Source organism: Danio aesculapii, chromosome 24 (genome assembly GCF_903798145.1).
Source record: "Danio aesculapii chromosome 24, fDanAes4.1, whole genome shotgun sequence".
Lineage (NCBI taxonomy): Eukaryota > Metazoa > Chordata > Actinopteri > Cypriniformes > Danionidae > Danio > Danio aesculapii.
Genome location: NC_079458.1, coordinates 37,964,434 through 37,978,514, shown reverse-complemented (window position 1 = coordinate 37,978,514; position 14,081 = coordinate 37,964,434). Strand labels below are relative to the sequence as shown.

Sequence of the window (14,081 nt, the reverse complement as noted above, 5' to 3'; positions counted from 1 at the left end):
TTGATATATTTACCAATCATAGTGGGATAGCATGTGAAGAGTTACAATTAGTCAGTCATTCTTAATAATGACAGTTCTAGAGAGCTGCATGTTTATATTAAAGACATGATTTTTAAGGAGAATATTGTTAACATATCCCTGCTGGAAAAAACAGCTTGTTTGCTAGGCTGCTTGGCTAGTTTTAGCTGGTCGACCAGCCTGGTTTTAGAGGAGTTTTGGCCATTTCCAGGCTGGTCTTAATTGGTCATGCTGTGAAAATTACCAGTTAAAACTAGCTTGACCAGCCTGGTTTCAGCTAGACAGAGCTGGTTTTGGCTTAGCCTGACCAGCTAAGACCAGGTTGGAAATGTCTGAATCTAGCCTGGACATGGCCAAAACCCCTTTAAAACTAGGCTGCATGAACGGCTAAAGCAGCCAACCAGTCTTTAGCTGTTTTTTAGCAGGGTTTGCATAAATGCTACAATGTTAGCGAGCTGCTAAGGCTAACAATGATGACTATTAGGATAAAGATATAGTTCTCACACCAATAAAAATAGACACAAATGATATTATACTATTGAAATCACATTTTTAGCTGATGTTTGATCACTGACAGCCAATCAGAATCCGTCTAGCTTTATTGTAGCATTTAAAGAGACAGACTCCGGCACAAGTGTGGATGCTAATAATGATTTTGTGTGTGTAAATGAGCTTTTAGTCCATTAGCTGTTAAAGTGCTGTGAGTGGTTGGTTACTAGTTCAAGCCAAAAAGATCCTGGAGGGCCTCAGCTCTGCACAGTTTAACTTTAACCACCTCTAACTCACACCTGCTTAATAGTCTCTAATAGTCTTGAACACCTTGATTAGTTGGATCAGCTGTTTGATTAGTGTTGGACCAAAACCATGCAGACCAGCTGGACCTTCCAGGAATCGAGTTTGAGCCCTATATGATTCTTAAAGGGATAATTCACCCCAAAAAATTAAAGTTACTTCAGCATTTACTCTTTCTCGTGGGATTTTAAAGTTTGAGTTTTTTGTTCTGTTGATGGTATAAGATGATATTTTGAAGAAATTTGTGTTGCTGGGACACACCAACCTCCATAGTAGGAAAATAAATCAATTCTATGGAAGTCGATGGGTATCAGCTACCAAAATATCTTATTTTGTGTTTAACAGAAGAAGTAAACTCTCAAATCAACTTTCAACATGTGAAGGTTGGTTAAATGATGATTTATGGGTGAAATCTGACTCTAAATCCAAACCAACGTCTAATACATGGCAGAGTTGTAAGCATAGAGTAATCATAGTGTAATACTGTAGTTATAATTGAGGAGAAAGTTCCCTGCATACGCATCAATTCAACATGTTGCAATGTTAGCATTCTGCTAAGGCCAACAATTAGGATATAGTTCTGAGGATGTTTTCACACCACAGCTATAATAATACAGACACAAATGGAATGATATCATTGAAATCTCTCTCTTTTTTCAGCTGATGTATGATCTCTGACAGCCAATCAGAATCCGTCTAGCTTTATTGTAGCATTTAAAGACTCCAGCACCAGTGTAGATGCTAATAGATATCATTTTTGTGTGAATGAGCTTTTAGTTCAATTAGTTGTTAAAGTGTTGTGAGTGTTTGGTGACCAGTTCAAGCAGAAAAGATCTCACTATGATATTCAGCTATCAAGGAACAGGATCCTGTATGTCCATGTTTCTCAACCACGTTCCTGAAGGACCACCGGCACTGCATGTTTTGGATGCCTCCATTGTCCGTCACACCCATTACAGGTCTTTCAGTCTCTGCTAATGCGCTGATGATCAGAATCAGGTATGTTTGGGTAAGGAGACGTGGGAAAGTGCAGAACTGGTGGTGCTCCAGGAACATGGTTGAGAAACACTGCAATATGTTTCTTAAAGGGATAGTTCACCCAAAAATGAAACTTGCATCAGTATTTACTTCTCATTATGTGCTTTTAAAGTTTTAGTTTTTTGTGTTGTTGACCATAAAAGATAATATTTTGAAGAATCCTGGTTGCTGGGACCCATCGGCTTCCATAGGGGAAAAATATATCAATACTACGGAAGTCAATGGGTATCAGCTACCAGGGGCGTAGCGGACATTTTAAAAGTGGGGGGGATGGCTATATGAGATCATACGTTCATATAATTATTAATCACCTGTTTCTAAATAGTCTGTCTCTAAAAGTCAGGGGGACGGATCCCCCATCCGTCCCCCCTGGTTGCTACACCCCTGTCAGCTACCAAAACATCTTTTGCGTTCAACAGAAGAAATGAACTCTCAAATCAATTTTGAGCAAGTGAAGATTGAATAAATGTGGTTTTCAGGCACTTTCACCAACATGTCAATTTTAGATCTGACTATAAATCCAAACCAAAGTTTAATACATGGCAGAGTTGTAAGTATAGTGTAATACTGTAGTTGTAATAGTGAAGAGTCATCTGTAAAATCACAAACCGAGAGCTGATCTAGCAAAATCTGAAACACTAACGAAATAAAGTGAAGCAAAACAACAAATCAAACGTTTCGTTTTTCCGATAAGAATTTCTTATTATTCCAATAAAAAATACATTCATACAGAAATATAACAATTTTGCAAAACAATTTCAAATAAAATTCATATAAAGCAAAAACAAATAAAAATCTTAGAAAATGTGTTTTTTTTTTTTTCTAACTTTTCAGTTTTTTTTATTCTTTTGTACAAATATTCTCTAGACAAGAGGGGCTCATGAGAGAAAAGATATGTGATAGAAAGTGTTGGTTGAAGCAAGCAAATGGGAAACTTGATTAAGGCTCCGTTACCACTTGACTAATATCGGCCACTGTTGGAAAGACAATGTTCTTTGCCTACAAAACCCTGGCTGGTCTGATTAAAATGGCAGCACAAGCTGCTTCAAGTTACTTTTCAAACAATCTGTTTCCACGTAGCTGCTCGGCATGCAACAGTGTCAAACCTCCATCGGCGCTAAATAAAAGCGCAAATAATTCAAGCACAGAACTATGTACAATAACTTTAAGTCAATCGTTTGGTCCCTGAAAACATTAGAGAGTTTACCATTCAGATTGCAAAAGAAACGCGCACAGCCAAACAGATGCGCCGTTCGACTTCCATTGTAAAATGTTGAAGAGAGAAGCGATATATCTTTATCTTTCTGGATGGCTGTGCACTGTTTCCACAATACTGTCGCTGGACTAAAACAACGGCATCCAGACAGGTCAATATCGAACTGCCAGAGTCAGCAGTCTGTAGCAGGCAGGGCCTTCAGCAATTCATTACAGAGAGGCAGTACAAGGCAAGGCCTGTCTGACTGGAGCTTGTTAATTACAATAAATCTTTAGGCTTTTTTTCTTCATTCTTGGTTACAGGGGACGGGGGTCGAGGGGGTTGGCATTCCACAAGCCTTGTGTTATACAACAGCCTGTTTTTGCACTTAAAGAGCTTACACACACACACACCTACACAGATAAATATCTTGCGTCCAAAAGCGTATTCAGAAAGGTCGCTCGGTAGATACCAAACCCCTAAGTGCTCTACATTGCAGAGTTGAGAAATGTGAGAGTAAAAGAATGATAATCGCATGCTCACAAACCACAATATATTACGTATCTACAAGGGCTTGCTTACAGTGGCCTCAAAAATGGGAAAAGGTGCACGTTCAGGTGAAACAGAGCCTTAATAAAGCTTGTTTTGTTTTTAAAAGACATTTTGCGACCACCCAAATGGAAAGGTCACTTGCATAAGGCACCATTAAGGTCAACAGTGCATTAACAACAGGTCAAATGGAGATAGAAAGAGAGAATTTAGTCCTCAAGATGAAGTCTTGTATGTATCAAGTGGTCCCCCCCCCCACATTGGAAAGAAACGGGGTGGGAATTTAGAGTGAAGAATGATCAATGCATTTATGTACAATATTGTAACATCTAACCAATTGTATTTAGCTGCGCTTTATTGGAATCTATTTGCAGTCCCAATTACAAAAGAAAAAAAAAATAAAAGAAACAAACCCCAATACCATGCAACACCTGTTTATGATAGTGAAGTTATAATTGTGTTACATCTTCTAAGCACACAGCTTATACAACGGACTACAAATGAGCTTTTGTAGCCTGTCAAAATAACAAGCTACCGAACACATTGCACATTTAGTAGCTGCACCGAACACCAAAAAAGCCACTTTCATTCAGGACCGAGTTTCCGCCTCCCCCTTTTTAAATGGGGTGAAACCCTGGCCGCTTGGGCCCCCCCTTGGAATTCTTGTGACACAGAGCCCAGGGGCGTCTGGCAGGAGTCCTCAGTCTCACGGCTTCCTTGCATACCATGTGGAAACAAAAACGGAACTTGTTTCCCGACACCATTCAGCCCACAGCGATACACTGGTACCCCCCTCCCACCCTTCGCCACACGGGACATTCATCCGCTCACGTCAAACAGGCTTTCGTTAGGATTCGATTTAAAAAGTACCAGTGTATAGTCCGGGGAGTTGTCCCGAAACATCATGCACCATACAACACACCATTCACTCGCTCTGTTTTTTGTTTTTTGTTTTACATTTTTTTAAATAAATCATCCCGTCTTCGGTTCTTCATTACTTGATTTTGTCCCTTCCTTTTTTATTTTGTTCATTTCAACAACCAGTCAGTCCGCCTTTATCCCGGGGCTCACGGAGGCACAGGATATGGTGCAAAATGGCATGCTTTGGCTGGAACACGCTCCCCTCATTTCTTTGCAGGGCCAGGTCAACCAGGAAGCTGGTCAGGACACAACATATCCCCAGCGTGAAGCTACGGCCCGCTCAAAGGTGCCTCTTCATGTGCAGGGCCAGGTGGTCCGACCTGGAGAAACACCTGGAGAAAGAAAGGGTGAAAAACAAGGTCAGGCAGGGGCCACTGGAGCCATAAAGAGTGATCAAAGGTTGAGATCTGTGCATTGCATCACTGATGAGGCACCTAGTGGCCCTCGAGGGGAACTCGTGAAACAGGAATAGGTGCTATGAAGGCTAATGAAAGGAATGGTTGGTTTCGGGTAGGACAAGAGGGGATTTTCAGTTTTCCAACATATTCATTACATAAAAATTGGTGGAAATGGATTGGAAATTAAAAATGGTGTGTAATGAATCACATGCTATTGCAATGATCAGTTTATAGTGGTCACAAAATGACATTATAGTTCCAGTTTCCAAATATCGCTATTAATTAAATACAATATTATAACAACAAAATCAATAAAGCTTCCATTTTTAAGTATATGCAAATTTGATATATTTTTATTCTCAAGTTTGTGTTGATCTTTCTGACCTCAGCTATATAAAGTCACACAATTCATGTTTATTTCTACAGCGCTTTTACAATGTAGATTGTGTCAAAGCAGCTTAAAATACAAGTTCCAGTAAATTGAAAGTGTGTCAGTCCAGTTTTCAGAGTTGATGCATACTGCAGATATTTTTTATACATAAACAGACGTGGAGAAAATTGTTGGTACGCTTCCATTGAAGAACGAAAACCCACAGTGGTCACTGAAAGATCTTGAAACTGAAAAAAGTGATGATTACTCAAAAACGACGAATGAAAATCAGATATTGGTTTCGACAGAAGCATTAAAAAAAAGGAAATGAAACTGGCCTGGACAAAAATCGAAGGGCATTTTGTCTACTTCTGTACATGGAATACAAGCAGGGTTTCTACAGTCTACAATTTAAGACTTTAAGACCTTTTTAAGACCATTATGAGAGATATTTCAGACTTACACAAGGCTTAACGCTAATAATTTTTTTCTAATGGCCCAGTTAAAACATTAAAACAACTTTAAAAACAAATGTTAAAGGAAGATAATTAAACCACATGTTTATAGAAATATAAACAGAGTTGGTTAACAGTTAATGAATATAAGTTTATAAATCAAATTGTTTAAACGTTTTTATTGAGATGGAATGAAACTGATTGGATGGGTGTTGGCCTGATTGGGTAGTTTTACATGGACATATGAAAATTAAGACCTATTTAAAATGATTTAAGACCTACAACACAATGTTTAGTGAATTTAAGGCTTTATATAAGGCCTCAAATTTAGATTTTGAAAATTAAGACTTTTTAAGACCCTGCGGATACGCTGTACAATTTTTAATAAGCTGAACGTTTCCATTAAACCTAATTGTAAAGCTGAGAATACACTTATTAGTAGTCCTATCACATTATTTAAAGTGTGTTGAACTTACACAGACTTTGTGTGGGCCTCGATATGAGGAAAGACTTGATCAAATGATTTGTTTTAAAGGAGAACCTTGCAGTAACCACGGAAACAAAACTCCAAAAAGGGAAGTCGAACAAACAATGGCGTTCAAAGCGCAAATCTCTCAGGGAGGGAAATGATTAACAGAGGAAGTGATGACAAACAGGAGAGCCGAGTTAGGTTGTAAAATGTGGAGGATATCAATAAAGTATTGCGATAGTGTGACTATTGCGCGCTCAAGCATTTAATGCGATTAGGTAATTAAGTGATAAAATCCAAACATAATGGGGCGACTCCCATCGATGAAGCGATAAAAAAAAAAAAAGAATCAATGGCGAATGCAGAATCAGCCGCATTTCACTGATGCACGCATCAAAGGATCAGGCATGCGGTGAGAAAGACAGACGGGCTTTGATGACTGTCACAGGGAGAGATAGCGAGACAGAACTCAACGTACCTGTCACAGTGACTGCATTTAAATGGCTTTGCACCAGTGTGCTTCCTGAAGTGTCGGGTTAGCTCATCGCTCCTCGCAAAGCGCCACTCGCAGCCTTCCCATGAACACCTGTACGGCTTCTCACCTGTAAACAAAAACACCTTTCAGTACATTTCAGCAGGGAAACATTCAGCAGTCTGAAAGGTATGTGTGCAATAATGCTCTCGAAAATGCATCAGTAAACAAGACACATGTTTATGGATCAGGTTAGGCAGTCTAGGAGACGAGTCTTAACTTTAATAAGATCCCTCAAGCTCTGCGAGAATGCAGGCTATGCCAAAAGTCTGCCTCTGTGCTGTGTGTGCATAAACAGCGTGCAGAACAATGCGCGTCACATGGAGCCTGTTTTGAATGCGACGGGGCCCTTTAAAAAGGGGCCACACAGATCCCCATTCAAAAGCCTGGTTCTTTCCCATGACGAAACCAAAAGTGTTTTGGTAGAGCAGGTTGTTTTCACCCTGGCTGGTTTTCGTCCCCTCCCCCATCCAATCCCCCCCTCCTTCCTCCCGCGGCCACATTCCAAACAGATTAGGTCACCGTTTAGGCGTGCAGTCATGCGAAGCAAATATTCACAGAGTGACATTAGCCTTGCAGCTGAGGACAGCCTGTGTGAACTCAACTCCATTACACAACTTTGCAGGAGACTTGAAACCTCAGTAAAGTGTGCATTGTTCTGCTTTTTCCCCTCTTTTTTGCTTGCTTTGACAGGATGTCAAAGTATACAGTATATAACTTATGAATAAGCAACTTTTGTCCTGTTTTGAAAAGTTATATAATGGCAATGTCTAACCTGTGTGAGTCCGCTGATGTGCTTTTAAGTGAGAACTTTTTGTGTAAACCTTCCGGCAGCCGTTGAAATGACACCTGTGCACTCTCCTCCTGCCATCTGGAGACGCATCCCCACCAGTGGTAGTCTTATCCAAGGCCTTCCCCAGCCCATTTTGCCTGATCTTCACTGGGATGTGCAAGTCAGTCTGTGTGGAGCCCCACACCTGCGGGACGCCGGGCTCTTGGGGCATTTCTGGGGAGGACGGAGGCGTGCTGATGATAGAGGAACTCAAGTGATGTGCTGACTCTGTTAGAACTGAGCCCAGCGGGTTGGAGGTAAAGATGTGAGTGGGAGAGAGCTCCTCCGAGCTGTCAGACGCCTCGCTGCTGGCATCCGAATTCATGCTGTTGGTTTCCAATATTTGGCAGTCCTGATTGTCGTCCTCCTTGACGCTGGGAATGCTGCCGTTCCCGTCGCCCTTATCTCCACAAGCCAAGATGAGCTTGCTCCAAAGATCCTCCTGGCCCTCAAACTTGAGGTCAGACGCAGAGACGTACGGCTCGCTCTGCAAATATCTCTCCAGCTCCAGACATGTCTGATTCAAAACAAGAATAAACAGAATTTTAGCATGCGCTCAATGGGTTTTCTTTCACAGCTAGCTTGGGTTAACCACAAGCCATCATGAAACACATTTTCAGCATACATATGTAAAAGATATCAGGATATGTAACGGTCACTCTGGATAATAACGCGGATTTGAGAGCAGCATATTGTCTTTCTATAACAGTTATCCCCTAGTGAGTCATGCAGACATTTCAGAGACCTTTTAAGGAAGCCACAGAACTTCCTCGGTCGAGTTTCCTCATTCAAACAGCCTGACGTCCCTCAGCGTACATCTGGACGCGTTTTAAACTCATTTGTATGTGTGAACGCAGACCATTCGAGTTCAGAAGTGCTTCGATAAACGCTTCAAACTGTGTTTTCCACTCGGTTTGACGTTTAGTTTTGCGTTTTACCTGCGCATATCAAAAAAAAAATAAAAATAAATAAAACACGATGATATCAACGCGCGAAATATGACTTAAAGCCTCTCAAGTAATCGATTCTACAGCTTCTCCATCAGGTATAGTGTTTGATTCAGAGGGATGCAGTTTAGTTTGCATTAATACGAAATGTCAGGCAGACTGACAGTTCAGTCACCATTCAGTTTCGTTGAACGTACTGTTAGTGAATGGCGACTGAGGCTGTCAGTCACTAACGTCGTGCTTGCTTGACATCTCGTACTGTTTCAACCCATTTTTAAAACAACAATGTAGAGTAAACGACGAGTCTTAACTACCATTTCAGCACTATCTGCTGGGAAACGTGTTTAAATGCCATGAGATACGCTCTTATGGATCCATGCCAGAATCCACCAAAAGCCTGAGGGGAAACTACCTGGATCAGTTTCAGGAGAAACATTCATACGATCGTGCCAAAAATACGACTGCAACAGTTCGATCACAAGTATATCACTATCAAGCAGCAGAACCTGCTATGGGAGTTAATAAGCACCTCCTATAAACCCCGTTATGTGACACAACATGTGCTGGAGACTGTCAAATCAAACCTATCCATGTTTGAGTAAGAAAATGAGCCATGTATTTATATGTTATCTAGTACACTATCTCGTTAGTCTATTCTATGCACTTAAAAGTATACTGATCCAGACGCACGCATAGGTTCCACTGACTGACAGCAGTAACCGCGCTACAATGTATCAGCGTTAAATACGTCATTTAAAATGTTACACTGTTACACTGAACGCAGCGCGCATGGTAAATACCCCAGTTTCCCCATTTCAAAGCAATCAAGTCGAACCACTAGCTTTACGTTAACCAACCACAGCAAAAGTTTCATCCAAAAATCACTTTAAAATCAGTTACCTGTTGCCAGTATTCTTCAAGCGATGGCAATGCAGAGAAATAGCCAGTGTCGTGAACGATCTGAAGTTCCTGAAAAATGCTGCACATTGGTAGAACATCCATTGCAATCCCGAGTATCAGGCAATAAAGACCAAAAAAATAGATATGTGTATCTTGCTGAATCAAGATAAAGTGTGACAAGCAAACACAGCAAGCGTCCTCTTCGTGCAATAGCAACGCGGTGCAGCCGTCGCTTTGCTCGGAGTCCGCTAGTCCGTCTGTTGAGATCTCTCTATATTTGCAAACACTGAACTCACGCACAGCGCTGCGCTCTGTCAACTTCCCCTGTTCAAACCTCGCAGCCTGCCTACCCCCTCGTGACAGCGTGACGTTCCCTCTCAGCGCGGCCAATCGCAGGCCCACAGCTTGCGCGGGCGCATATGATATCACTTTAAGCCAATGACAGACGATTATGGAAATAGGGCCCTCCTTCTGGCGCTTTGATTGGGCAATTTAACTGGCCGGGTCTGCGCGCTGATTGGACGGTATTTTTAGAAACATATATAAAGCCTCTGCGCTCAGACCTTTCAGTTCTGTTTCTTGACAACGGAGTGTCGCGCGTGCATTGCTTTGGCCAGAGCGAGCGCTGTGTGCAATCGGTGGATTCTCCAGGAGAACTGTGGTGTCGAAATACACTCATTTTTCTTGTGTTTACCTCTCCAGAGTAACTCATGCTAACATAAATATGGCTTTGGAATAATTCCGAGCAATTTCTGAATGCCAATTTCTGAAGTGTCTTTATTTTTTGAAAGATATTACTAAATATGCAATGCAATATCACGTTTCTGTGCGATTAAGGAACAGAAAAAGTATTGTTAAACTTTAAGGGGACTCTCAAAGTGTAACCTATAAGATTTACACACTAGTCAGTCATTAAGTTTGATCCCCTGACTTTGTAATATCTGTATTACAACCTTCACACCACTATTATTATTAACATTAGTAGACCATTTAAACGTATTATGATCCTATATATTCATTAATATATAATATTAATGATATATCCATTAATGGATCCATCCACTAATACATTAATGATATATAATAATGCTTAATCATTTATAGTTCACTGGTGGGAGGATTTAGGAAAGTTCTTAACAGTGTCAAATTAATATATTGTCTTTGACATGTGATCAGTAATGTTGTTATGAATGAACTGAGAATATTACTCAGGATATTACTCAATAGAGTATTAGAGATATTCTATCAGAAACATACATAAATAAAATGAATAAAAAGAATTTCCTCCCAAACATTTCTAAAATGGCTGATGGTTGATTTCTGTAAGCTGTTCTGTAGAGGAATATGTCATTCATTTACTTCTCAGATTTCTTTTCTTTGTTAAAAATACTTTACAAATGTACAAACCCTGTCCTTGTCCTTATCCTCAGCTCAATTGAACCTGCAGCTTTAATAATTTTGTAATGCTATAAAACTGTTATTCGGAACAAAAAAAAAACTTTAGAAATAGCAAGTTTAAGATGTTATCATTCACATCAGTTGATTTAAAACATGAAATTCTAAATATATTTTACAAATAAATAGTACAAGTATATAATACAAATACATTTACAACTGTCCCCATGTTTCTGTCAGTCCTGTTTAACATAAAATGCATGCAGTACACCTTTAAGGCTATGATGACTCGAAAGTGAAATCATTTGACGGAGGAGAGGCTGACAATGATCAAGGATGTGGGTCAGGCCCTGTCACATTTTTTTGTAAACTGCACTTTTTTTTTTTTTTTTTAGCATTTTTATGGACTTAGAATACAAGATGTTAGCATAACTACTAGCATATTACTACATCTACCAAACAAAAATACTGAATAATTTTGTAATCATATTTTACTTGACAATAACATTTTAGTACATTAGCTTTCTAGATTAACTTAGATAGAATAAAAGCATGTCTGCTCGAACAACAAAATTTTAAATGTTATATATCAGGTAATTTGGCATTTCTGTGTGGAGTTTGCATGTTCTCCCTGTGTTGGTGTGGGTTTCCTCTGGGTGCTCCAGTTTACCCCATAGTTCAAACACATGTGCTATAGGGAAATTAAATCAACTAAATTGGCCGTAGTGAATGTGTGTGCGTGTGAGAGTGTATGGGTGTTTTCCAGTACTGGGTTGCAGCTGAAATGTAAAAAATCTGCTGTGTAAAAAATAAAAATATGCTGGATAAGTTGGCGGTTCATTTTGCTGTGGTGAGCCCTGATGAATAAAGGAACTCAGCCGAAGGAAAATGAATATATATATATATATATATATATATATATATATATATATATATATATATACAGTTGAAGTCAGAATTATTAGCCCCCCTTTTTTCTTTTTGAAATATTTCCCAAATGATGTTTAACAGAGCAAGGAAAATTTCACAGTGTGTCTGATAATATTTTTTCTTCTGGAGAAAGTCTTATTTGTTTTATTTCGGCTAGAATAAAAGCAGTTTTTATTTTAAAAAAACAGGTTAAGTTCAATATTATTAGCCCCTTTTAGCTATATTTATATTTTTTTCGATAGTCTACAGAACAAACCATTTATATACAATAACTTGCCTAATTACCCTAGCCTGCCTAGTTAACCCAATTAACCTAGTTAAGCATTTAAATGTCACTTTAAGCTGTATAGAAGTGTCTTGAAAAATATCTAGTAAATATTATTTACTTCCATCATGACAAAGATAAAATAAATCAGTTATTAGAAATGAGTTATTAAAACTATTATGTCTAGAAATGTGTTAAAATGTGTTGTAATCATTTACAGTAATCAGATAAATAAACATTTATCTTAACATACATGTTTAAATAATGCATCACAATATTTCCACATTCTGGCTCCAAAGTGTCAAATGCTAATAGAATAGAAACAATCGAATTCAGTACTAATTGAAACAGACAGCTCTTTCCAGGTATATTTATATCTAATTACAGTTATATCTGAGATAAGTTTGTATCTCCTCTCCATTTGTAGTGGGAGGATAGATTGAATAATCAAATGAGCAAAACTCTTTATGTAGAAAACACTTAGGTTGCTATAGCAGCAGATAAAAGAGTGAAATGTGGCTGGACTGCATGGCGCATGACTCACTCTGGTCAATGAACACAGCCTAGTGAGGACAGCACTGCCCAGTTGACTTGTGGCCACTCTTTATAGACTTTATAGACTGATTCTGTCTGTTTGGATGGTTGGCTTTCTGATTTATTTATTGCAATGGTTTCAAGTTTTAAAAACCCTTATTTTGAGTCATTTTGTGATTTAAAAGCATCCAATATGTAGAAGATAATGCAATACTATTGTACATCATACTGCACAGTATATAGAAAGAAATAATATTCAGTGGGAAAAAATGTAGTCTTTTTATTACCTCACTATACAGTTTTGTGTAAAATACTTTTGATATTATGTTCAAATAATGAGATGAAATGTCTGTCTGTTTGGGTGGTTGACTTTCTGATTTATATATTGCAATGGATTCAAGTCTCAAAAACACTTATTTTGAGTCAGTCTGTGCTCTAAAAGAGTCCAATTTGCCGAAGATAATGCAATACTACTGAACACCCTGCTGCACAATATATGTATATTGTGAAATAATATTCAGTGAAAAGGATTTTTTTACCTCACTATATGGTTTTGTCTAAAATACATTTGATATTGTTTAAATAATGAGAAGAAAAAGAAATGAATTGCAACTTATGTGGCGTTTAAACCTCAGTATGTCTTTAAACAGAGGCATCAAAACATCGGAGTATCATGTATTTTGCTGTTCATTTACATAATGATAGCATTTCAGGAGCCTGATAAAAAACAAAGCTTTCAAAGTGCAAGTTTTTTGAAAAGTAAACGATTATTGTCTCTGCATAATCTACAAAAAACTATTTTGTGAAAACTGTGACATCATATATATTATAATGCTTCATTAATTGCTGAGAAAACAACAATCACAGACCACAAGATTGTAGTTATGACAGAATAAAGCTTTTAAATCAATCCAAAACTGTGTAAATAAAACAAATACATAGGCTTAACACACACACACACACACACACACACACACATATATACATATATACATATATATACATATATATACATATATATATATATATATATATATATATATATATATATATATATATATATATATATATATATATATATATATATATATATATATATTAGGGATGCCCAATTCGATTGACCAGAAATCGGTATCGGCCAATAATCACATTTCACAATTCAATCGGTACTCGCTGATCTGGCCGAACTCATGAACCGATCGCAAGTGTTTGTTTACAAAGTGTTCGCGCTACAACACGTGAGCAATGTTTCCAAATTGCATTGTCAGTCACTTTTCTTACCAATTGTTTCTACCTGTTTTATCTGTTATAACTTTGTAAAGCTGCTTCTGACCATTAATTTATTCTCTTAGGAAAGACGAGATCTCATACATAGAGGGCGAAGTTATATAAAGCTTGAACCATCAGAATCGGTACTCGGTATCAGCTGCAAAAATCGTGATCAGCACATCCATTAAATACAGGGTCATTTAATAAAAATACCACAACTTTGAAAATCTGTATTTAATCAAAAAAACATGATGGAGAGTACTTAAAGTTTT

The 14,081-nt window shown here is 38.3% G+C and overlaps 1 protein-coding gene across 1 annotated transcript; it reads right to left on the bottom strand.

Annotated features, from left to right (window-relative positions):
* Positions 1 to 2,524: 2,524 nt before the first annotated feature.
* klf6a (Kruppel like factor 6a) lies at positions 2,525 to 9,751 on the bottom strand. Its single transcript, XM_056450325.1, has 4 exons — positions 9,417 to 9,751; positions 7,513 to 8,086; positions 6,684 to 6,807; positions 2,525 to 4,845 (listed from the first exon to the last, which is right to left on the bottom strand). Exons 1-4 carry the CDS (start codon positions 9,516 to 9,518, stop codon positions 4,794 to 4,796), a joined length of 852 nt encoding a protein of 283 aa, XP_056306300.1. The 5' UTR covers positions 9,519 to 9,751; the 3' UTR covers positions 2,525 to 4,793.
* Positions 9,752 to 14,081: the final 4,330 nt, after the last annotated feature.